Source organism: Hevea brasiliensis, chromosome 7 (genome assembly GCF_030052815.1).
Source record: "Hevea brasiliensis isolate MT/VB/25A 57/8 chromosome 7, ASM3005281v1, whole genome shotgun sequence".
In the NCBI taxonomy this organism is placed as follows: domain Eukaryota; kingdom Viridiplantae; phylum Streptophyta; class Magnoliopsida; order Malpighiales; family Euphorbiaceae; genus Hevea; species Hevea brasiliensis.
The window spans coordinates 4,062,053-4,088,136 of record NC_079499.1 but is presented as its reverse complement, the minus strand read 5'-3'; the positions used below and the strand labels follow the sequence as shown (position 1 = coordinate 4,088,136).

The 26,084-nt window shown below is 30.4% G+C and overlaps 2 protein-coding genes across 2 annotated transcripts; both read right to left on the bottom strand.

The window, feature by feature from the left end:
• Positions 1 to 281: 281 nt before the first annotated feature.
• Positions 282 to 4,407, bottom strand: LOC110647269 (pre-mRNA-splicing factor SLU7-A). The gene is made up of 10 exons (XM_058149780.1): positions 4,230 to 4,407; positions 3,658 to 3,824; positions 3,425 to 3,537; positions 2,822 to 3,235; positions 2,526 to 2,661; positions 2,135 to 2,434; positions 1,588 to 1,804; positions 1,292 to 1,395; positions 902 to 970; positions 282 to 797 (listed from the first exon to the last, which is right to left on the bottom strand). The coding sequence occupies exons 1-10, from the start codon at positions 4,243 to 4,245 to the stop codon at positions 720 to 722; spliced, it is 1,614 nt and encodes a 537-aa protein (XP_058005763.1). The 5' UTR covers positions 4,246 to 4,407; the 3' UTR covers positions 282 to 719.
• A 10,283-nt stretch (positions 4,408 to 14,690) lies between these two features.
• On the bottom strand, positions 14,691 to 16,184 carry LOC110647266 (transcription factor MYB14). Its single transcript, XM_021801011.2, has 3 exons — positions 15,903 to 16,184; positions 15,656 to 15,785; positions 14,691 to 15,285 (listed from the first exon to the last, which is right to left on the bottom strand). The coding sequence occupies exons 1-3, from the start codon at positions 16,033 to 16,035 to the stop codon at positions 14,736 to 14,738; spliced, it is 813 nt and encodes a 270-aa protein (XP_021656703.2). The 5' UTR covers positions 16,036 to 16,184; the 3' UTR covers positions 14,691 to 14,735.
• Between the last annotated feature and the right edge of the window lie 9,900 nt (positions 16,185 to 26,084).

Here is a 26,084-nt window from a genome sequence, read left to right as displayed (position 1 = left end):
TATATATTTTGTTTACTTTGTTATGATCTGAAAAACCTAAAGACGGATCCTCCCACTCAGAAGTTTTATGTTCAGTTTGGTTCATCCACACATTTGGAGTTATTTTCAACGTGGTGGTGATTGGGTAGTCTTTTTCGCTCGATGGTGTTAATGAGAAACACCACCGAGCTCCATAATTAAAGTTTAACGATTGCTGGTGCTCCAAAGTTTTCTATAACAGGATTCATTCAACACATTTGCTGTAACTCACGTTGGAAACTGGAGGACAATTAAAAGTACACTTTGAAAAGATAATTCCCATCTTTGATACACATATTAAACATAACATTCATCATTTTTCAGCTCATAAATCCTTCATTTAAGAGTTGTCTGCTCTTGATGCACTCACAATAATGCTTGGACTTTGTCGGTGAACCTGACACAATTCTAGTTAAAGCCTAAATAAATATAGAAGTTGGACAGCATAACAATCATTTCCCTTTCGCGGAGTTATCACACAGAATAAACTTTTTCCAATAACCAGACAGCATTGCCCGCATAGACAAACATTCACTTTAACTCGAACCAACAGAAAGCCACAAATGAAGGATAAGCCGAATGATTGGCACAGAGAGCAGTACAACAAACTAGCGCACAACTAGTTGTGCAACCTGACAGAGCCAAAATAGAAAGGCAAGCCTTGAAGTATCCACCTGAGCTATATGGCATGCAAGCCAAACTCAGCGGAGGAAATTCTTCATTGGGTCATCGTGATGTATTTTTGTCATCCTATAAGCCTCCATATCTTCGGGGGTAACCTGCAATTGTTAAAAAAAAAAAAGAATCAGTAAGGGTGTCCTGTATAAATGCAACACCCTTGAATCATAATATAGAGCTAAAGATGGGAGGCAAATAACAATACCTCATCATTCCATCTAACATTGTACTTCCGTTTCCTTTCGTCTTTCTCTTCTTTCTTTCTCTCATTCTCCTGCAGAAACAAAAAAGAAAAAAGAAAAAAAAAAGCATTACTTAATGACAGTATAATATGCAACAAAGTTGAAGTCTAAACACAAGTTTGATCAATACTCTTACAAATCCCAGAAGTTATAAATCTCATATCTTGATTTGAACAGAAAATACATAATATATCATGAGATTTCAGGGCCTTAACGAATCTAAACAGTAAACAGTATTCCTAAATGACCCCCTCATTCCCAATTAACTAGAGGGGGAAAAAGGTACAAAGAACATTACAAGAAAAAAGAAACTAGAGCAAAAGACCATAGAAAAGGTTGTATCACATAGTCACCTTTCTAAGTGCTTCAGCAAGCAACTTCTCATCCAAAACCAAATCATCCGGAACCTCAGTTCCCCAAGTAGCAAGCCTCTTCTCCTCCACTGGTGCTGGCAACTCTGGTGCAGGTTTAAAATAAACACAAGGAGAACACATTAAAAAGGACAATTTAAAAAAAAAAAAAAATGTCACCAAACCTCATTTTATGTCAAGAGTAGCGATCCTAGCAAAATATTGCTTCCAATGGATATGTAGCTCTCATTGTTTCACAATAATAATTAGCATAGGAGAGAGAAAGTTAAGACACAAACCTTCAGTAGCCTCTTTGTGGGCAATATTAGCCTTCATGAGATCAGTTGCAGCCTCGGCAGCCTTAATTCCAGCAGCACCTGTGCAATAGCTGTTCCGAATTGTCTGCTTGCAGCACTTGTAGCCCCATTGATGATCCTTCCACCATGAACCCCACACACTTGTGTGGTTGTTAATGTAAACATCTTCTTCATACTTGCTTTTGGGAAGCACAGTCTCCTGTAAATAGTATGAAAGAGAGCAATAAACACAATTAACACACATCTGGATAGTAAAAACAAAAATGTCATAAATGATACGACTCTTTTTCCTGCGTCCATACTTGAACAACTCTGCACCTTTATGCACTAAATCATAAGACCAGCTATAACACATCCAAATAAACATGTAGGTGAAGCAAAATATAAAGAACGATCAAACAAAAAAAAAAGGTACTTCAAAGAATCTTATAGTACATTTTACAGTCTGATGGCATTTTTTTTTCCTAAGAATAGTATCAATTGATACACTAGTTATAATATTGTAAATAATTGATGATGCAACTCTTACCTGCCCCTTTATGATCCGTCCAGCACGGTCATATTCAACTTGTCTTTCACTTTGTCCTAGTAAAAGCTCTCTTGGGAGTTCTTCTTCACTGGCAGCATTACCATACTTCTCCATAATCGTGTCCTTTGTTTGGGTCTTCAACTTCTCCTTTATGACCTTATAATTCTTATATAGCAACTCTGCTTGGGATGGAGCTGCTTGCATGTGAATATCTTGTCCCTTATCGAATGCGTCCCAAGCATGAATATTCAGCTGCTTGAACTCCAAAGCTTGACCGCTATTTCTGTATTGATTATCTCCCTGAAAAATATTAAGAACAAAGTACTGTCAACATGAGATATAAAATAAAGCTGAAGCACTTATGATGTTGTCTATTTTTAACAGCACTCACCCCATAGAACTTCTCATTAGGATCAGCATCTGGAAGAGGATCCTCACGCATTGACCGGGTTTTGGGATCATAATGGGCAGAGTTGACATCAAGATTTAAAAGATATTTTGCTGTATCCTCCCGTATACGCAAATTCCTGTAAAAATATTTCAGTTATAAATTTAGCAAACATCCAAAATGGAACTAAGAATATATGCAAAAGCAACAACCAGATACATGTAGCACAATTCTGAACAGTTGCATGTTTTAAGAAATCATACCAACTCTAATGACAAATAATAAAAAATTGTCCTAACCTGACAGTCCCTGTGCTCCCACCACCAGTTGTGCGTACACGCTTCTCTACCTTCGCAAAATCCATTTGTTTGCTCTCATCAACTTTGGCTTCATCCACCCTCAAATCATCTTCATAGTTGTCCTCATCACTAGCCAGAGCCTCATCACTTTCGTTGCTATTTTTCTCTTCCAACTTCTTAAGCTGCTGTTCCTTAAGATGCTTACTTCGAGCTGCATCTCGTGCTTCATATCTCTCAACAACACGGGCATAACTTGATGTATCATATCCATTCCATCGGTCACGCTTACCATCATAATCAAGCTCGAAGGACTCTACTTTTTCATCTGGAGCAATGTGTTTATTAGTCCACTTAGCCCCCACTTTCCGAGGTCTTTCCATGCATGACTTTGCATCATGTGTCATGGCTCCACAACTGTCGCAAACATGCAAGTATAAAATTATTGTATTCCTAGTAGTACAAGTTAAAATGCATATCATAAAGAATGAAAGTAAAACCACAGTAATCCTTTAATAATAACAATTCAACAATGGTAAATTGAGGTATACAATTATTTAATCCTAAAGACGCAGACAGAGATAGAAATAAAAAGCAAGAACTCACTTTTCACATGCACCCTTCCTGTATTTTTCAGCTTGATAAACTTTTGCACCTCTGTCATACCATGATTTTGAATAATTTGGATCTGATTTCCACTTCCTTTGATGTCTCAAGCTCTAAACATAAAATTAAAAAAAAAAAAAAAGACAAAGGAAATTGAAAGTCAAGATTCAACCTTCATATGGAACTTGTGAGAGTCCAAACATGAAAAGAGAGAGAGAAACCTAGAAACTTACAGGTTTCTGAGAATTATCAAGATACCAAGGCGCAGAAGACATATACTGAGGAATATGAGGATTAATCTCCTTTCCATCCTCGTCAACTTCAGCAGGTGCAAGCCCTGCTTTACGCGCTTCTTCCAATTCAATTTGCTTCCTATGATCCTCCCTAGACTTAAATGCAACTGCAAGACAACAATAAAGACAGAAAGTAGTTAGCTTCCCAAGCCTTGTCAACTCCAGGCAGATAACATGCAAATCACCTTACTAGCATAATACAAAAACAGAAGAACTTTAAGCACGTTCTATATCTTGTGTATGAGAACAAAATTTAAACAGAACTGTCGCATTATCCGATTAAAACATGGACACAATTTTGACCCCGTAGTGAGAACAAAGTCCATCAAACCCAATTCCTTTCTCTTTCGCAATTACCACCTAATAATGAAAACCCCAAACGATAAACAAATTGTGAAACCCACAAGATAATGTTAAGAACCTAACAAATAATCAGCCGATTGCAAAAGAAATAATTGCACAAATTCCAGTCTACATTATACAAAGAGCTGAATAAGAAACCATAAAAATACCTGATGCGGTTGCCATGTTGGATCCTGTAAACGCGAGAGACGCAAACTCTACGATTCCAGTAAATAATTTAGGATATAATAAAACTAAAACACTGAAATTGAACCCTAGATTGAGAGAGACCTTGTAATGAAACCTTAGAGGAAGAGGAGAGAGGAAATACGTGATGCGATTAAAAGAATCGGTTTAAATAAGTTCCCGTTCCTATCCTTTGCAGATTGGTAGAAGGACGAAAACGCGGTTGAGCTTCTGGCGGCTGACGAAAACGACAACGTTTTGGGCCAACCTTTTAACGGATGGTTTAGTGAAAGTTCATAGCCTACCCAGTTTGAGCCCATTGGACCTTATTTTTTGGACATTTTCAATAAACATATAAATTAATTTCTAATAGAATTTCAGATAAATTATTATTAATTTTAATAAAATTATTAAAATATTTTTAATTTTATTTTCAATTAAAAAATAACTTAATTTTTAAAATTTTATTTTATTAATAATTCAATTTTTAAAATTTTATTTTCAATTAAATTTAAATTATAATTATTTAAATATAAATTAATTACTTTAATCTCTTTAAAATTTTAATTAATTATAAAATTATTTAAATATTTTTAAAATTAATTCTTAATTATCATAATTATTTACAAATAAGACGTTAAATATTATATCAATTGTATTTTTTTTTGTATTATATTATAGTATTATATATATAAAAAAATAAAACATAAATTATTAATAAAATAAAATATAATCAATTAAATTAATTTTATATTAAAAATAAAGTAAAAACATTTTACCTACTTTTACTAAATTTAATAAAAAAAAATGATGATTCTAATAATATAAATTAAATTATAAATTTTTAACAATATAATTTATGAAAATGTTATAGGTTTAATTAAGCCTCATAGAATAAATTATTTTTAAATTAAAAATAAAATTAAAAATATTTTAATAATTTTTAAAAAAATTAATGATAATTTAATTAAAATTTAATAATATAAATTAATTTATAAATTTATTAAAATTTCATAAACTAAATTAATTGTTTTTTTTCATAAACTAAATTAATTGTTTTTATAGTTTACCCTTAAATTTTTAAGCTATCCAGTTTTTCAAAGAAAGAATATTAATTATAGTAATTTTTATATTTTAAATGTTAAAAATTATTTATTATTCTCAATTAAAATAAAATTAAAAAATTAATAACCGAAACCCTCAATTCATTGAAATCGCAAAATCCAATTTTTTGCCGATTGAAATCTCATCACTCAAAACTACAAATCCAGCTCCTTCAATCTCCGAATTCCTCTTCTCTTATCTGTTTTAGCCGAAGGAAGGAGGTGGTTAGGCTCACGAAGCAATGGATCTCTCCTTCGTGATCGACAATGACACAGCTTGCCTACTAAATGTGAATCAGCCGATGGGTTTCTTCTTGCATCTCGATGCAGCACGGGTAGCAACCTCTCCTTGCACAATCAACCATGAAAGCTTGCTTTGCGGTGGAGTGGAACGCTGTTGTATGATCTAACATCAACGCAATAGCCTTTGAGGTGATTTTCAAAAAAGAAAAAAAAAGAAAAGAAAGAAAAGGAAAAAGCCTTCGGGTGATGCAGCCAATGGATGAAGTAAATAGTCTTTGGGTGTTTGGGTTATGAGGTCGACGGGTTTGTGGGGTTTTCTTTGGGTGATGCATCTGAAGAAGGAGCTTTGGGCACTAGAAGGAATTGCTATGGATTTGTGTTTTGTTTGGCAAGAGAGAAAATTGGGTGAGAATAAATGAGTTATGAATTGACTTGCTGCGTTGTTTTTGACAAATTTTGAATTATATTCTTGAATTTTTTATTTGTTTTGAGTTGCTATTGGTTTAAATTTCTGGATTTTTTGAGTTATATTATTGATGTCCTTGAATTCTTAATTTTTAAATTTTAATTTATTAAAAATAATATTCATTTTTAATATTTAATATTTAAAATTTAAAAATTAATATTTTATTATTAATTTTTCATAATTTAATTATATTATCTTTAATTTTATTTAATTAAAAGAAACAAAAAAAAAAAAACAAAATGAGTGACATAAAATTATAAAATTAATTATTGTAATTAATAAAAATAAAAGTAAAATTTTTAAAAAATAATACACCTTATTTTTCTCAACAATTTTTTAAAACTAACATATAAAAATAGGCTAAATTATATAAAACAAAACTTAATTTGATCTAGTAAACTAAGGCAAATTAAGAGAGGTCTCAATTTCTTTAAAAGTAAATAAATAAAAGGAAATAATAAGTAAAAGTAAGTGGAGGGTTGATTATTTCCACGGCTTATTGCTACCATAATTGAAGTTTAACAGGTGCAATTAAGAAAAACTCAAGCTCAGAGAATGAATTTAGTAATAATTAAATTAAATATTTATATTTATATTTATATGTTTATTATATATATATTTTAATTAATTTTAAATAAATTTTAATATAAATATTTAATTTAATAATTATTAAATTTATTCTTATATAAATTTAAATTTATTTTATATGCACCCTAATTTAGTATTTTTAATCAAATTTTGTAATGTTAATTATTTAATTGAAAATTTGATTTTGCAAAAACAAGTTTATAAATAAACAATCAATATACTCATGTAGTAAAGGTCAAACAGGTAAGCTCCAACCAAATTTCATGAACTTTGGCAAATTGCTCTCGCCAACTTTGGCTTTATCCACTCTCGAATCATCTTCATAGTTGTTCTCATCACTTGCCAGAGCCTCATCATTTCGGTTGCTATTTTTCTCTTCCAATTTCTTAAGCTGTTGTTCCTTCAGATGCTTACGTCGAGCTGCATCTCGTACTTCATATCTCTCAACAACACGGGCATCAAGCTCGAAGGACTCTATTTTTTCATCTGGGGCAATGGCGCAGAAGACAAATACAGAGGAATATGAGAATTAATCTTATTTCCATCCTCGTCAACCTCGGCAGGTGCAAGCCCTGCTTTGCGCGCTTCCTTCAAATCTATTTGCTTCCTATGATCCTCCCTAGACTTAAATGCAACTGCAGGCAACAATAAAGACAAAAACTAGTTAGCTTCCCATGCCTCGTCAACTCCAGGCCGATTACATACACAAATCATCTCAGATCCTCTTTCCAACTCTTTCCAATTTCTATTCCTTTTAATTAGAGAACCAGGAATAGAATTACAGTACATAAAGTACACAAAACAGACTGAAACGATTTGAAAAAAAAAAAAGCTAAAAAGATGCCTAAGTTACATTCCCTGAATCATTTAGACAGAATTATCTGATTAAAACATAGAAAATTTTGACCCAATAATGAGAACAAAGTCCATCAAAACCAATTCCTTTCTCATTCGCAATTACCACCTAATAATGAAAACCCTAAACGATAAACAAATTGTGAAACCTACACGGATAATGTTTTGAAACTAACAAATAATCAGCCGATCATTGCAAAAGAAATATTAGCACAAAATCCAGTCTACATTAAACAAAGAGCTGAAGAAGAAACCATAAAAATACCTGATGCGGCTGCCCTGTCTGATCATGTAATTGCGAGAGACGCAAACTCCACGATTCCAGTAAACACTGAACTGGAACCCTAAATTGAGAAAAACTTTGTAATGAAACGCTAGAGGGAGAGAGGGGAAATTCATGAAGCGATTAAAAGAATCTGTTTAAATAGGTTTCCATTCTTAACGTTAAAAATTAACTAATGGCTTTATTTGCGTATTATGTGAATTATTTTATTATTTTATTTTAATAATATAAATTAGTATGCATTTTTAAATTTTATATTTTTATAATTATATTAATGATAAAATTTTTAATTAATTATAATTTTATTTTAGGTGACAATAAATAAATAGGTTGATTAATAGAATATCTTTTAAATTAATAGATATATACCAATAAAATGATAAATAAATTAGAATATATATATGTGTGTGAAATATTTTTAACAATAAATTTTTAAATTTTGTAAATAATTATTTATATATATTTATATTTTTTAATTTAATCACAAAATTAATTAAAAATATTAATTTTATTTTATAATTTTTGAAATTGAAAATTTAAAAATTTTTAAATTTTTAAAAATATATAAAATAAATTTTTCAATAATTATTATTTTTAGGTATGAGATAAGATTTTAGTAATTGAAATTTAAAAATTTTAAATAAAATATGATATTTAAAATGATAAATAAATTTTTATATAAAAAATATGAAAATAAAAAATAAATATGTCACATGCCAAGTTTTTAAGTTCTCTCATTAAATAAGGTAATAAAACCATTTTTAAAGTTTAGCTTTAATACAAATATATAAATTTTAAAAATTTTATAATTAAATTATATTAAATTTAAATAAAAAATTAAAAATATGTAATAAATATTTTTAAAATATTACTTTCATCAATAACAACAATTAGAGTGTGCAAGATTAATTTTTAAGGTCTAAAATTGAAAAAGTATCTTATAGAATCGAATCAAATTATTTTACTATTATAATTCACTTTCCAAATGTATTTTTCATTATGTTGATATACCAACACTTAGGAGTGTGCATGATTAATACTTAAGGTGTAGAATTGAAAAAGTGACTTATCTAATTGAATCAAATTATTTTACTATTGTAATTCACTTTCTAAATGCATTTTTCATCATGTTGATATACCAACAATCTAGAGTGTGCAAGATTAATTTTTAAGGTCTAAAATTGAAAAAGTGTCTTATCGAATCAAATCAAATTATTTTACTGTTATAATTCACTTTCCAAATGTATTTTTCATTACATTATATACCAACAATTAGGAGTATGTAAAATTAATTTTTAAGGTGTAGAATTGAAATAGTGTCTTATCTTATCGAATCGAATCAAATTATTTTGTTGTTGTAATTCATTTTCTAAATGCATTTTTCATTATGTTGGTATACTAACACTTTAGAGTTTGCAAGAATAAATTTTAAGGTCCAAATTTAAAAAAGTGTCTTATTGCATCAAATCAAATTATTTTACTATTATAATTTACTTTTCAAATGTAATTTTCATTATGTTGATATACCCACAATTAGGAGTATGTAAGATTAATGTTTAAGGTCTAGAATTAAAAAAATATCTTATCGAATTGAATCAAATTATTTTACTGATTCCAATTATATTTTCATTGTACCATCAATAAGAGTGTGTAAGATTAATTTTTAAGATATAAAATTAAAAAAGTATCTTATCGAATCAAATCAAAAATCAAATTATTTTACTATTATAAATCACTTTTTAAATGTATTTTTTGTTATATGATGAATAATTAGTATGTACAATATTAATTTTTTAAGATTTAAAATTAAAAAAAATATATATATCTTATCAAAATCAAATTAAATTATTTTATTATTATAATTTTAACCTATTTCCCATTAAAAACTGAACTAAAATCAAACTTAGTATCTACTTTAATATATATGTTTCTCTAAAATTTTTAGATATATTATATAATTATATAGACTGCATATAAATTAATACTATCTTTTGTTATTTAATTTTTTTAATAATTTTAATTATAAATATATTTAAGATTACATTAACATATATTAATTATATAATAACTTATCATAATTAATTATATACATATAATTTATAATTAAATATTATATAATTAAAAATACTAAAATATATAATATTTTATACATATTAATAATTTGTTAAAAAAAATAATCAAAATAGACAAGCCCAACAATGATGTGGTAGGGAAATTACAGAGGTAGACATATGTAATGCAATCATGCAATTTTGTTTTTAATGATAAATAATTGAGATAGACACATGCAAATGTTTATGGAAACCCATACATCGACAATAACGATGGATCATGGAAAACATGCGAATAAATTAAATTAAAATAACGTGTTTCAAGATTAGGGTTTTGCAAGATTGATGTGACTCAATTTTAATTTCATCCCTAAATTTAATCCCGACTTTCAAACACGTGATCATCAAATTCAATGAATTTTTTACACTTCGATCGTTTTTCTCCACTTATTTTTCATGTGATATTCGGAAGTGGACATGTAACAATCAAGAAATTTCTCAGTAATATCTTTTTAATTTTAATTTAAAATTATTTTTATAAAAATTTTAAAAATATTTTTTAATGAAAAATTTGTTAATTTATTATTATTATTATTATTATTATTATTATTATTATTATTATCTCTGAACTTTACTTAAAAAAAATGATTAAGTGTCAAAATAATTTAAAAATCACGTGGAATGAATTTTAAATAAAATAAACGATACTTTCATTTAAAAAATAATTTTATTTGGTCTCTTTGTTAGTATCGAAAGTATTTTGTTTTTTTATTTTTTTTAAAATACGGGTAAAAATATAATTGCTTTTTGAACTGTCAAAATATAATTGTTTGATAATTTTCAATATGATATGATATGATGTCCACTGCTTCACAAAGATGATCTTAAGTGGAGCCTATAAACAATGAAAGAGAGATTTCATCCAAGTATTTTATTGATTTTAATTAATTTTATAGTTAAAATATATTATTCACCCGATAAATATCAAGTTTAAATTTTTACGTTTTTAAATTTTTTATAAAAAATTATATAAATTAACTCCGCCTAAGTAGTTTGCGCTTAGCCGGTCCCAAGCCCGGATAAAGGAGGAGGGTTGCGGTAGGTGACAACCAGCGTAAAAATTTCGTCACACCCTATGATATGGATTCAAATGATATAAACGTTGGGCGTCCTCTACTTACGACGCCGCACCGGGGAGTGTAGTGATAAATATGCAAGGGTGTAAGGCGTTCAACGATAGCGACGCGCCATTGAGGCGACCGGGTGTGGTGTTAAGTGAGCAAGGGTTCCCACATCATGGACGGGTGTGGGTAAAGAAGTTAGTCCATAAGACAGATAATAGAACAAATAGTGGAACAGAACACAAGATAGACATAGAAAATAATAGAAGATATCATAGAAGGAGACCAATTAGGAAGGAGCAGGATAGGAGGAGGATCAGGGTTGGTACTTGGAATGTTGGATCACTTACAGGAAAATTAATGGAGCTTGTGGATACCTTGGAAAGGAGAAGGGTGTATTTTGCTTGGATTGTTGTGTCTATATGGGTAGGAGTGAAAAGTAAGGTAGTGGGTAATTCAGGGTACAAATTGTGGTTTACCTGGAAAGGAGAGAAACAAGAACTGAGTGGGTATAATCATAGACAGACATTGAAAGACGCAGAGTAAATGTGAAAAGAGTAGGAGATAGAATTATACTAGTAAAGCTAGTACTAGACGGAGAAACAATAAATATAGTTAGTGCTTATGCCCCACAAATAGGACTAGACAAAGGAGAGTAAACAAAGGTTTTGGGAAGATATGGATGATTTAATGCAAAGCATACCGAATGAAGAGAATGTTTTCATTGGTGGAGATTTGAATGGACATGTAGGAAGTGATAGGCAAGGTTATGAGAATGTTCATGGAGGTTTTGGTTTTGGCAAAGTAAATGAGGAGGGAAAAAGCATCATGGATTTTGCTATGGCATACGACCTAATACTAGCAAATACCTACTTTATAAAAAGAGAGTCACATTTAGTGACTTTCAAAAGTGGGCAACATAGAAGCCAAATCGACTTCCTCTTAACCAGGAAGACACATAGAGCTCTATGCAAGGATTGCAAGGTCATTCCAGGAGAAGCTTTAACAAGTCAACATAGGTTGGTGGTCTTGGATGTCAAGTTTAGGAACAATTCAAGTAAGGTCAGAAGAAATAGTGTAGCTCGAACAAAGTGGTGGGAGTTCAAAGGAGTAAAGCAAGTGAAGTTCAAAAATGAGCTCCTTGAGTCCGAAGTATGGAAGCTAGATATGGAGGCCAATGATATGTGGATACAGATGGCATCAAAGATTAGAGAAGTAGCTAGAAAAGTACTTGGGGAGTCTAAAGGACATGGACCACCCTCAAAAGAGAGATGGTGGTGGAATGAGGAAGTACAAAAGGCAAAGAAAAGGGAATGGTATAAGAAATTACCTAAATGTGATAATAATGAGGCATATGAACAGACAAGATAGCAAAGAAAGAGGCAAAAAGGCGATTAGCCAAGCAAGAGCACAGTGCCTTTGAAAAGTTATATGAGAAACTTGGAACTAAAGAAGGAGAAAGATATTTATAGATTAGCAAGGAGTAGAGAAAGGAAATGTCAAGATCTCAATCAAGTTAGGTGCATTAAGGATAAAGAAGGAAAAGTGTTGGTGAAAGATGAGGACATTAAAGAAAGATGGAGAAATTATTTTAATGATCTCTTTAATAATAGTCAAAATAGAAATAGCGTGAATATAGATTATAGAACAATAGAAAAGAATGTAAATTATACTAGAAGGATTAGATCTTTAGAAGTAAAGGAAGCACTTAAGAGAATGAAAGTAGGTAAAGCCTGTGGACCCGATGAAATACCAATTGAAGTGTGGAAGTATTTGGGAGATATGGGAGTGGCATGGTTAACTAAATTATTTAATAAGATTCTAAACTCAAAGAAAATGCCTGATGAATGGAGGAAGAGTATTTTAGTACCTATTTTTAAAAATAAGGAGACATACAGAGTTGCTCAAACTATAGGGGAATTAAACTCATGAGCCATACTATGAAGCTGTGGGAGAGAGTTGTGGAGCATCGACTACGCCACGATACTTCTATCTCTCTCAATCAATTTGGTTTCATGCCTGGTCGTTCAACTATGGAAGCGATCTTTCTCATTAGAAGCTTGATGGAGAAATATAGAGATGGGAAGAAAGATCTACACATGGTTTTTATTGATTTGGAGAAGGCTTATGATAGTGTTCCAAGAGAGGTCTTATGGAATGCGTTAGAACAAAAGAGGGTATCTATTAGGTATATACAAGTATTGAAAGATATGTATGAAGGAGCAACTACTATTGTGCGCAGAGGGGACACAAGAGATTTTCCGATCTCAATTGGATTACACCAAGGATCACCATAAGCCCTTACCTTTTACATTAGTTTTAGATGAACTGACTAAACATATACAAGAGAGTATTCCTTGGTGCATGATGTTTATGGATGATATTGTTCGATAGATGAGACACGAGAAGGAGTCAATAGGAAGTTAGAACTTTGGAGAAGTACTCTAGAGTCAAAGGGTTTTAAGTTAAGTAGAACGAAGAGAATACATGCATTGCAAGTTCGGTGAAGGCCAAGCGGTGATAGGGAAGGAGTTAGTTTGAATGGAGTGGCACTGTCCCAAAGTAATCACTTTAAATATCTAGGCTCATCTTCAAGTAGATGGGGATGTGAGGAGGATGTTAGTCATAGGATTAAAGCCGGATGGTTGAAGTGGAGACGTGCCACGGAGTTTTATGTGATCGTAAGATTCCCAATAAATTAAAAGGAAAATTTTACCGCATACTATACGACCGCTATGCTATATGGTAGTGAGTGTTGGGCAAAGAGTCCTACGCATCTAAGATAAGAGTTGCAGAGATGAGAATGTTAAGGTGGATGAGTGGCCATACTAGACTAGATAAAGTCCGTAATGAAAGTATTAGAGAAAAGGTAGGAGTGGTGCCAATTGAAGATAAGTTGAGAGAAGGGAGATTGAGGTGGTTTGGTCATGTGAAGCGTAGACATACGGAGGCTCCAGTTAGACAAGTAGAGCACATTAGGCTAGAGGATAGAAAGAAAAAGGGGACCTAAATTGACTTGGAGGAGAGTAGTACAGCATGACTTAGAAGCATTACACATTTCTGAGGATTTAACCCAAAATCGTTCAGAGTGGAAAAAGCGAATCCATATAGCCGACCCCAAATTTTTGGGATAAAGGCTTAGTTGAGTTGAGTTGAGTTGTATAAAAAATTATATAAATTAAAAGATTTGTTAATATAACAAAAAAAAACACTTTTATCATAATAAAAAAAAGAAGAAATATATAAATTAATAATATTAACTTAATTAATAATTCATTAAATTTCTTTTTTTAATTAGGATATTTTTGAATCAATTTAGAGAAATTATTAAATACTTTTAGTATATATGCGCCTTCATACCTGGGTCATACTATTCATAATTTAAGAATGAGATGAATGAGGGTATGAATGAGATGATATATATCCACAAAAATATGTAAGTGCATGATGATATTTTAATTTTCATTATTTTTACTGAATTTATGAGCTCTAAGGTTAAAATTTAATCCTTTTTGTCCAATTTCATCGAAGGCCATGCTCATTGTGTGTGTTCTTGGCTTGAAAAGAAATATTCTTTCTTATCGATATGCTGAATTTCTGGTCCAAAAATTGGACAATTTTCCATCAAGTTGAATATTGTCTAACAGTTTAAGTTGTCTTCTTCTCTGAACAGTCGACAAATTAGACAGCACTAATTCATAATAATTTTTAATATGCTATCTGAAAAACCAAAAAGCAAAAAAAGAAAATCCAACCATGTCATTCAAATTTCTGGTAATTCTAGTGATTCCCCAGTTCTTGTGAAAAGGTATACCAGAATTCCATGCTATCATACATGCTTGAATTATAGCCATATTGGACTGCAGGTTCCATGGCATTTCCTAGTGTAGAAAATGGAATTTGAAATTGTGCCGCCCCCAGAATATCACTTTCCGAGCTTGAGTTGTCGCTTGACAATACTTCTGACCAGAAATTTTCATCCATTTCAAGAAAATCATCCGATGGCTCCACCTTCATGGAAGACATGTTATTAATGGCATCGTCACCTGTGGTCACAGACGAGATTTCACTGGAAGAGCACTGCTGTGGCGAAATGGGTCTATATTCTATGCCCTCACACGACTCAAATCCTACAAGATTTGATAAATTTACCAACTCAGGTTCTGTCTTCGATTCTGGATCTACTCTGGAGATCATATCAATGGAGCGTCTTTTAATTTCTGGGATACCAACAGGATTTTGCTTCAATCTTTTCTTCAGGTGGGTGTGCCATACATTTTTTATTTCGTTGTCTGTCCGTCCCGGTAATCTTGCAGCAATTGCTGACCATCTGAAAAAAAAAAGGGGTTAAAAAACCTCATATCTGCATGTTATGCACTAATCTTAATGTTCATCCTGCTTAACTTCCAGAATTTAAAATGTTGATAGTCACATGATTGAGTATTATACATGCGTATCTACGAAGTGCATATCTTTAATTAAGGCAAGAAAATGTTTTAAATTATAGGATAGCACATGGGATAGTCACGACCACGAATCTTTCCAGTTTCACTGCGATCAAGAAATAATAAAAATGGCGAATTGATTGTGCATTATGTGTAGGTTAATTGGATAGATTAATTTAGCTCAGAATTCCATATTTTGCTGTTATAATATTGTTTCAGGCAAAGCAGTAGTGTTTATGTCTGCTGAAAACCTACCTATTCCCTAGCATTTCATGCAATTTGATGATGGTATCCTCTTCTTCCCTGGTGAAATTTCCTCGTTTAATGTCCGGTCTCAGGTAATTTGTCCACCGGAGCCTGCAGCTCTTTCCACACCTCAATAAACCTGAAAGAAAAGAAAAGATGTAAAACCAAAACATTCTCACCTGTTCTTGTTGCAAGAACCTGTAGCAGCTGCTCTTAATTTGTTAGAAAGAGATAAAAGATAGATATATATGTTTACCTGCATGTTTTGGAAGTGCCCTCCAGTTGCCATGGCCATATTGTTGAATGTAATTGATGAGTATCTGATCTTCTTCAGGAGTCCATGGACCTTTCTTTAGTCCCATCTTCTCACAGCAAGGAGCTCTCACCATTTTTGTTATCTCTACTCAAGAAGCCTAAATGCCCTTATATATGTGATATATGGGTTTGGATTCAACTGGATTGAATAGGATTTTCCTCTTATGAGAGATGAAATGAAGAGTGAAAGTGAGGGAGGGAATGGTTATATATATACCCATGAAATATAAGTGTGGCTACACAGATTTTTGCACTTTATATACCCAATTTAATTAATTTTATATATATTTTAATATAAATATTTAATTCAATAATTATTAAACTCATTATGTAAATATAATAAATTTAATATTATATTAAATACATCATAAAAAAATAAAATTACTTAATATATGTATATAAAATTAATTATTAGATATATTAATAACATTAAAAAATAATTATCTTTTAAATATAAAAATTTAATTATTCTTATTTTAAAAAATATATATATATATTTAACAATCTCTCAATGAAAAAATATATGGTCATTCATTAAATTATTATTATTTTCAAAAAGGTGTATCCACTCACAAGCCACAGCTTCAGAGAAACCTCTTCCTCACAGTACTCCCTCTTCTATGTGGCTCGTGGGGTGCAATGATGTGATTGGTTAGAGAGTCAAACAAAACGTGGCAGAATATCATATATCCTTGAAATCAACTTTTAAGTCGCAAAAATTACTCCAATTAATAGCTAATTTTTTTTACTTAATTCAATAGTTAAAATATAATATTTATTTAATAAATTAAAATTAATTGAATTGAATTGAGTTAAAATATTTATAAAATTATTTAAAAATTACTGATTGAATATTTAGAAAAATTGAAATAAATAATATAAAAAAATAGTTAATTATTAATTTCATTTAATATGTTGTGAAAAAATATAAGAAAAAAAATTAAAATAGTGTGAATATGCCTTGTTTGCCACTTGCAAGCGCAGAACATTTCATAATACCCATTTGACAACTGACTTTTTTTTATTTTTTAATAATAATTAAAATACACAAAAAATTATTTGATTCATATAATAAAAAAATTCATTTAATTTCAGAAATATTAAATTTAATATGGTTCGACATATAAATAATGAGAAAGGAGTAATATATTTTATTAATACATAATTATCTTATTTAAATATTAATTTTTATTATAAAAGAATACATGAGAATTGTCTTGGTCAAATTATTGGCCATGATTAGAGGATATAATTTTACCATATTAATTATATTCAAAATATCAATTAAGGGCAAGTTTGAATACACAAATATAAAATGCATAAGGGGAAAAGAAATTCAAATCAGTACAAACTTGAAGTTGAAAACAAGATATAGAAAAGGAATAATTAATTAAATAAATATTATTTTAATTCAAAATATTTTATTTTTTTTAATATATTTATGTGGAAATATATGTGAAGGGTCAAAGAAAGAGGCTAGTGGTGGCATCGATGAGAGTAGGACAAAAACGGAGCTATCGGGTAGAGCCGACCCATATGATAAAATTGTAATAATTGGAATTTGATTGGAAATTAAGGTTATTTTAGTAAACGCAAAGGGCAAACAAGTCAAAACGTACTGACTTCGTTATGGGTATTCACAGAGCCGCCATTGAACACTGACATCAAGGTAAACGTGATATATTGTTGCGCAATTGGATTTTATTTTGGACTAAATTACATTTAAGTCCCTAAAGAATAATAAAATTCACATGTCAATCCTTAATTTCATTTTTTTATAACGAATTGATCCTTAAATTTAATTTTTTTTTTGTTAACAAATTAGTCCCTATTTGCCCTTTGTCAACCTCAAATTTCCCTAACCCAGTCACGTAATTTCATTTAATGGCAGAATTGCTGAATGATGTCTCTATTTGATCTTCACGTTCTATCATAATTATTGTTGTAGTCTCGAATATAAGAAATTTCTCTCTCTATGTCTTTCTTGTTCTACGAGAGAGTCAATTGTTCTCTCCTTAAGAGTATTTTTGGAAAGGGAGAAAAATAAGAGGGGAAAGAAAATGTGAGGGGAAAATAAATTTATTTTCCATTCTTTTGTTTGGATTGAGTAAAAAATAAAGGAGGAGGGGAAATATTGGAGGAAAAATAAAAATATTTTATCTTTTTCTCCTTTCTCTCCAGAATGGGGGAAAGTAAGAGAAAAATGTTTAAAAATACAAAAATACCCCTATATTTAATATTTTTTTAATTTAAGGGTAAAGTTGTAATTTTACTATTCATAAAACAACTTTTCCTCTAATATTTTCCTCTCTCAATCCAACCAAGGGGAAGGAAAATAATTTTTATTCAAATTATATAAACGTTGGGGCGTCCTTTACTAATGACGCACTACATCGGAGCCCGGGTGTAGTGAGAAATATGCAAGGGTGTAGGGCGTTCACCGAAAGCGACGCGCCATGCTGGCGCCCGGGTGTGGTGTTAAGTGAGCAAGGGTCCCCACATCATGGACGGGTGTGGGTAAAGAAGTTAGTCCATAGGACAGATAGTAGAATAAATAGTGGAACAGAACACAAGATAGACATAGAAAACAATAGAAGATATCATAGAAGGAGACCAATTAGGAAGGAGCAGGATAGGAGGAGGATCAGGGTTGGTACTTGGAATGTTGGATCACTTACAGAAAAATTAATGGAGCTTGTGGATACCTTAAAAAGGAGAAGAGTGAATATTGCTTGCATTCAGGAGACTAAATGGGTAGGAGAGAAAAGTAAGGAAGTGGGTAATTCAGGGTACAAACTGTGGTTTACAGGAAAGGAAAGAAACAAGAACGAAGTGGGCATAATCATAGACAGGACATTGAAAGACGCAGTAATAGCTGTGAAAAGAGTAGGAGATAGAATTATACTAGTAAAGCTAGTACTAGAAGGAGAAATAATAAATATAGTTAGTGCTTATGCCCCACAAATAGGACTAGACAGTGAGAGTAAACAAAGGTTTTGGAAAGATATGGATGATTTAATGCAAAGCATACCGAATGAAGAGAATGTTTTCATTGGTGGAGATTTGAATGGGCATTTAGGAAGTGATAGACAAGGTTATGAGAATGTTCATTGAGGTTTTGGTTTTGGCAGTCGAAATGAGGAGGGAAAAAGTATCTTGGATTTTGCTATGGCATACGACCTAATACTAGCAAATACCTACTTTATAAAAAGAGAGTCACATTTAGTGACTTTCAAAAGTGGGCAACATAGAAGCCAAATCGACTTCCTCTTAACTAGGAAGACAAATAGAGCTCTATGCAAGGATTGCAAGGTCATTCCAGGAGAAGCTTTAACAAGTCAACATCGGTTGGTGGTCTTGGATGTCAAGTTTAGGAACAATTCAAGCAAGGTCAGAAGAAATAGTGTAGCTCCAACAAAGTGGTGAGAGTTCAAAGGAGTAAAGCAAGTGAAGTTAAAAAATGAGCTTCTCAAGTCCGAAGTATGGAAGCTGGATATGGAGGCCAATGATATGTGGATACATATGGCATCAAAGATTAGAGAAGTAGCTAGAAAAGTACTTTGAGAGTCTAAAGGACATTGACCACCCTCAAAAGAGAGATGGTGGTGGAATAAGGAAGTACAAAAGGCAGTGAAGAGAAAAAGGGAATGGTATAAGAAATTACCTAAATGTGATAATAATGAGGCATATGAACAGTACAAGATAGCAAAGAAAGAGGCAAAAAAGGCAATTAGTCAAGCAAGAACACAGGCCTTTGAAAATTTATATGAGAAACTTGGAACTAAAGAAGGGGAGAAAGATATTTATAGATTAGCAAGGAGGAGAGAAAGGAAATGTCAAGATCTCAATCAAGTTAGGTGCATTAAGGATAAAGAAGGAAAAGTGTTGGTGAAAGATGAGGACATTAAAGAAAGATGGAGAAATTATTTTAATGATCTCTTTAATAATAGTCAAAATGGTAATATCGTGAATATAGATTATAGAACAATAGAAAAGAATGTGAATTATACTAGAAATATTAGATATTTAGAAGTAAATGAAGCACTTAAGAGAATGAAAGTGGGTAAAGCCTGTGGATCCGATGAAATACCAATTGAAGTGTGGAAGTATTTGGGAGATATGGGAGTGGCATGGTTAACTAAATTATTTAATAAGATTCTAAACTCAAAGAAAATGCCTGATGAATGGAGGAAGAGCATTTTAGTACCTATTTTTAAAAATAAGGGAGATATACAGAGTTGCTCAAACTATAAGGGAATTAAACTCATGAGCCATACTATGAAGTTGTGGGAGAGAGTTGTGGAGCATCGATTACGTCATGATACTTCTATCTCTCTCAATCAATTTGGTTTCATGCCCGGTCGTTCAACTATGGAAGCGATCTTTCTCATTAGAAGCTTGATGGAGAAATATAGAGATGTGAAGAAAGATCTACACATGGTTTTTATTGATTTGGAGAAGGCTTATGATAGTATTCCAAGAGAGGTCTTATGGAATGTGTTAGAACAAAAGAGGGTATCTATTAGGTACATACAAGTATTGAAAGATATGTATGAAGGAGCAACTACTATTATGCGCACAGTGGGAGGGGACACAAGAGATTTTCCGATCTCAATTGGATTACACCAAGGATCAGCCATAAGCCCTTACCTTTTTGCATTAGTTTTAGATGAACTGACGAAACATATACAAGAGAGTATTCCTTGGTGCCTGATATTTGCGGATGATATTGTTTTGATAGATGAGACACGAGAAGGAGTCAATAGAAAGCTAAAACTTTGGAGAAGTACTCTAGAGTCAAAGGGTTTTAAGTTAAGTAGAACGAAGACAGAATACATGCATTGCAAGTTCAGTGAAGGCCAAACTGGTGATAGGGAAGGAGTTAGTTTGAATGGAGTGATACTGCCCCAAAGTAATCACTTTAAATATCTAGGCTCAGTCCTTCAAGTAGATGGGGGATGTGAGGAGGATGTTAGTCATAGGATTAAAGCCGGATGGTTGAAGTGGAGACGTACCACGAGAGTTTTATGTGATCGTAAGATTCCCAATAAATTGAAAGAAAAATTTTACCGTACAGCCATACGACCGGCTATATTATATGGTAGTGAGTGTTGGGCACTGAAAGAGTCGTATGCATCTAAGATAAGAGTTGCAGAGATGAGAATGTTAAGGTGAATGAGTGACCATATTAGACTAGATAAAGTACGTAATGAAAGTATTAGAGAAAAGGTAGGAGTGGTGCCAATTGAAGATAAGTTTAGAGAAGGGAGATTGAGGTGGTTTGGTCATGTGAAGCGTAGACATACGGAGGCTCCAGTTAGACAAGTAGAGCACATTAGGTTAGAGAATATAAAGAAAAAAATGGGTAGACCTAAATTGACTTGGAGGAGAGTAGTACAACAGGACCTAGAAGCACTACACATTTCTGAGGATTTAACCCAAAATCGTTCAGAGTGGAGAAAGTGAATCCATATAGCCGACTCCAAATTTTTGGGATAAAGGCTTAGTTGAGTTGAGTTGAGTTGAGTTTCATTCCTTACTTTCCCATTTTTATTTTCCTTCTCTCTTTTATTTTTCTTCCCCCCTTCCCAAACATAGTTAAAGTTTTTCTCCTTACCCAAAAAACTTCTCCTTCAATCTCTATTTTCTTTCATGTTTAGCACTGTAAATGGGATTGATTCATTGTGTATTGACATTCTTGATCAAATATAGTTGAACAAAAACTAGCACTTTGAAAAACAAAGTTCTTTGAATTTACAATATTTGATTGTTTATGTCAATTCCAGTATATCAAAGAGGGCATTTATGTCATTTTACAAAAATTAACGGAAAATTGAATGTAATTTTAACCGAACTAATATGTTAATAGAACTCAAATTTGAGCATCAATGCATTACACAAAATTAAATATTCGGGGATTAATTGCAATTTACCCTTTTTTTTAAACAATCTTAGAAGAGAAACTATAAAAAGAGTAATTTTTTATTTCTTTTATTATTGGAGAGAGAGAATAATTAATTTTTCTTTTCTATATACCAATTAATTTTTGGCATGCACTATAATGATTTATATGAGCAATTGGGAATAAAAATTTCATGTTTGAATCTTACTTGGTGGAGTTAGAGATTATAATTAAAATAAAAAATATTATTGAAAATGACTATTATTGAATAAAAAATAATTTATTAATTAAAAAATTCTTTATTTAATATATTATCAATTAAATTAAATATGTTTTAATTAATTAATAAATTTTAATTCAATATTATTATAGTCACCTCTAAAATTTTAAGATTTTAAATTTTAGCTAGAATATATAAATATATATATGTGAATATAAATGTCAAACATTGTAGGAGGAATAATTTGCAATGAATTGGCAAGTTGTTTTAAAAACCTTGTTTGACAATACCTAAGCACCACTCATGTAGTTTTTACCAAAACAATAATAATAATGAAGTATATATGATGAGAATTACTTTGTCAACAATGGGAAGAAAGAAAATAAAGAATGCTTAGACATAAAACAAGTGGGGGTACCAACCCTAATCATCATCCCCCAATTTGCTTCTTGTAATGTCATTAATTAGGTAAAAAGTAGCACACAATTTGTCCCACCAACTATCCTTTGTTTCTTTGTTCTTTTTTTAACCATTTCAAAGCAAAAGATTATATTCAACAATATTGACTCATTGAATTATGCACCTCTTTTAGTTCAACAAATTAAAAATGGTCCAATGCCCTGTCCAGGCACAGAAATTCTAATAAAATATTACTCTTTTCACACTCATCCGTGAGATTTAGAGCTGGCTAGGGATTTATATCAAGTCATCTCATATGTTAATTGATTCAATAAGTAGATATGTTGGATATCCAATTTATTAATAAACCATCTGACCAAATCCATGCGTGCAATTGCCTTTTGAAACATATAATGAAAAAGTAGAATGCTTTTTATAGACCTTTTAGCTTTCTTTATCTAATTTTTCCTTTTATTATCACTTTTTGCCTTTACCTCTAATTTATTGAAACTTTAAAAATCAAGATCTAGTAAATTATGTCAAGAAATCACTTAATCTAAATGTTTAAACTTATAAGTGATGGCTCTAAAAAATGAATTTATACAATTATTTTTTTTTAATTTTTCTTATTTAATATGTTTTTGGGATATCATTTATAAATTTAAAATTATATCGATTTCATGACATATATTATTTTTAATATTTTATTTTTAGCTTGTGAGCTTATTGCTAGTGTTAATTGCATCCTGACCTAATCAAAAGCAAAAATCTTGACTGTCTCTACTGGGAATGCAAGTGTGCTCCATTTTTTTATGGCAAGCTTTAAATTAGAATTCAAGCAATACAATATAATTTTTTCTTTTAGTTTACTAAAAGTATCTCCTATCTCATTGGATTAGGCTTAACACTGTTTGAGTCAAAAAGGCTCATTATGAAAATAAAACGCTTCCAGCGAGAATTTTCTCCATTCATAAAGATTGAATATTCAACATTACTTAAGATGTATAAAGTCTCTTATCACTCTTTTGGTACAATATAATTTAAAATGCTAGTCAAATATGTAATCCACAGCCTACCAACATTAGATATGCTCGTCTGAAAGGAATATACTTAATTAATTATTTTTTTTATAAAAAAATTGCATAAATTTGTTCTTCGTTAAAGCATCGTTAGAGTCTTTCTCACTATCATCACTGCTTGGCTTGAGCTCTATATATTAGTTTATTAGATTATTTGTTGAGATTACAAAGTAGGCTTTGCTTTTGATTGATGTTTATAAAACTCCTAAAATAAAATTCCCTCATTTTTAATTTAATTAATATAAAAATACTTTAAATAATCAATTACCAAGTAATACTTGCTAATATGACACTTATAATATTAAATATATATATATATATATTTTATTGTCAATTTGACACTCATTAGAAATTAATTAATTATTAATAATATTATATAGTTAAACTTTCTCTACCTTCTCTCTCCCCTGTATTTTTTTTTTCTCTCTCTAAACAGACAAATCCCTTCTTCTCCTACTATAATCAATTCCTCAGAATTTTGCCAATTCATTTTTTAATTTTTTTTTTCCAAATGAAAAAATTATCATCGTCTTCATAGTCCAACACAAAAATCCACTCTCCATGGCTGCATTCTAAGAACTAAGAGATTAAAAGCCCAGATTGCTCAGGTTGAAACTGATTTTTAGTCTCTAAAAAACAAATATTATTATGCCATTTGAACTCAAAGTGACATCATCGCTCTTTCATAAAGTTATAGTTCGAATATTTTAGCTTATTCTACAGAGTACACTCATCTACCTCCTCCTCAGAAAATGACCTCTTCAACTTCACTTATGTCTTCCTCTGAAAATGAACATAGCCTTCTGATTCTGAGCAGCATCTATTTCATATGAATCAATTTTATCAGCGACTTTTTGCTGGATGAGTCCATAAACTTCAAAAGATACTGCAACGATTCTCAACTTCAAGATAACACTGATTTTTTTTTTTTTTTGGTCCACTCAACAAATAAATTTAAATTTTTTTTTAATTAAAAATAAAATTAAATCATTTTTTTCCTAAAAAAATAAATTTTGATTATAATAAAATAATAAAAATATTTTTTTATATATAAATTATTTTTTATAAAACAAATGAATATTCAAAAATAAGTAAAGAGGCTTATGGTGATTAGGGGTAAGCATTCGGTTCAAACCAAACCGAATAAAATTAAATTACTAAAACATAATTATTATATTTTAGAATCAAATCGAATAGAAATAAATAAAAAATCGGATCGAACCAAACCACTTTATTTCAGTTCGGTTCGGTTCAAATAAATCATTTTCGAATTTTACTTTTTTTTTAATTTAAACTTAATTTTTAAATTATTTAGTTTGATTTTAACCTTTGAACCTAATAACTATTAATCAATGAAATTAAGTAATTTTTATATATATTTACATATAATTCATAAAATCTCTATAAAAATAAATTAATTAAAAAATAAAAAATATTATTTAATTTGATTCGGTTCAAATCGATTTTTTTCTCTAAAATCTAATCAAATCAAAATAATCAAAATTTTTAAAATATAAAATCAAATTAAATCGAATTATATTAAAAATCAAATCTAATAACTGAATTAAAATGATTTGATTCAATTTTTCAACTTAAACAGAATAGTATTCATTCTTAACATTGGTTCCACTATATCAACGTCTCCTTTTCATGGTGGACTCCACTTGGCAATTAATCATAAAAAGAAAAAGAACATGTGGGCGGCGGCTGTGAAGGTGGGCCAATTAATGGTCTCGACGCAAGTGGGTGCCACTACAAGAAAATTAGAAATTAGGGATGAAACGATTAACCACGTAGAGAAATAACAGCGAGCGTTGGAGAGCTGATGAGGCTTGAGACAGTGAGCGTTAGAGAGCTGGTGAGTTTGAGACGGGTAATGGATTTCTGCGATGGGAAAGAGAAGCTGAGTGTGAAATGTAGCTAGAGAGGAAGAGCTGATGGCGAGAGCGATTACTAATAAAATATTGTTCTTAATTAATTAATTTTTGACAAGTATTAAATTGAGAGATAATATAATTTTTTTTTTAAAATATAATAAGTGCCACAATAAATATTACTTAAAAATCAATTATTTAAAATCACAGAAGAATTTATGTTAATTAAAAATAAGAAATTTTGTATTAAAAATTACAGTTTATATATCTTTATTATTATATATTTCTAAGTGGTAGTACTGTTTATATAATTTATTCGTCTTTTATATATATATATATATATATGAATTTTGTATTGAAATTAAATATTTTTAATATATTTCTTTACATATCAATATAATGCAATATTATTTTTAAATAATTTTAAAATTACTTACAATAAAATCAATCCTAATTAATGAAATAATGAAACTCTCAATCTTTATTAATTGCATTGATCCCATTGAGTATTATATTAAGAATTAATATATCATAATATATGGTTAAAATATGGCTTTTATTATTAATGAATTTTAATTCAATACTTCAATAATATTAAAATCAATTTCAGAATTATAAAATTTTAAATTTAAATTTTAATAAGAATAAA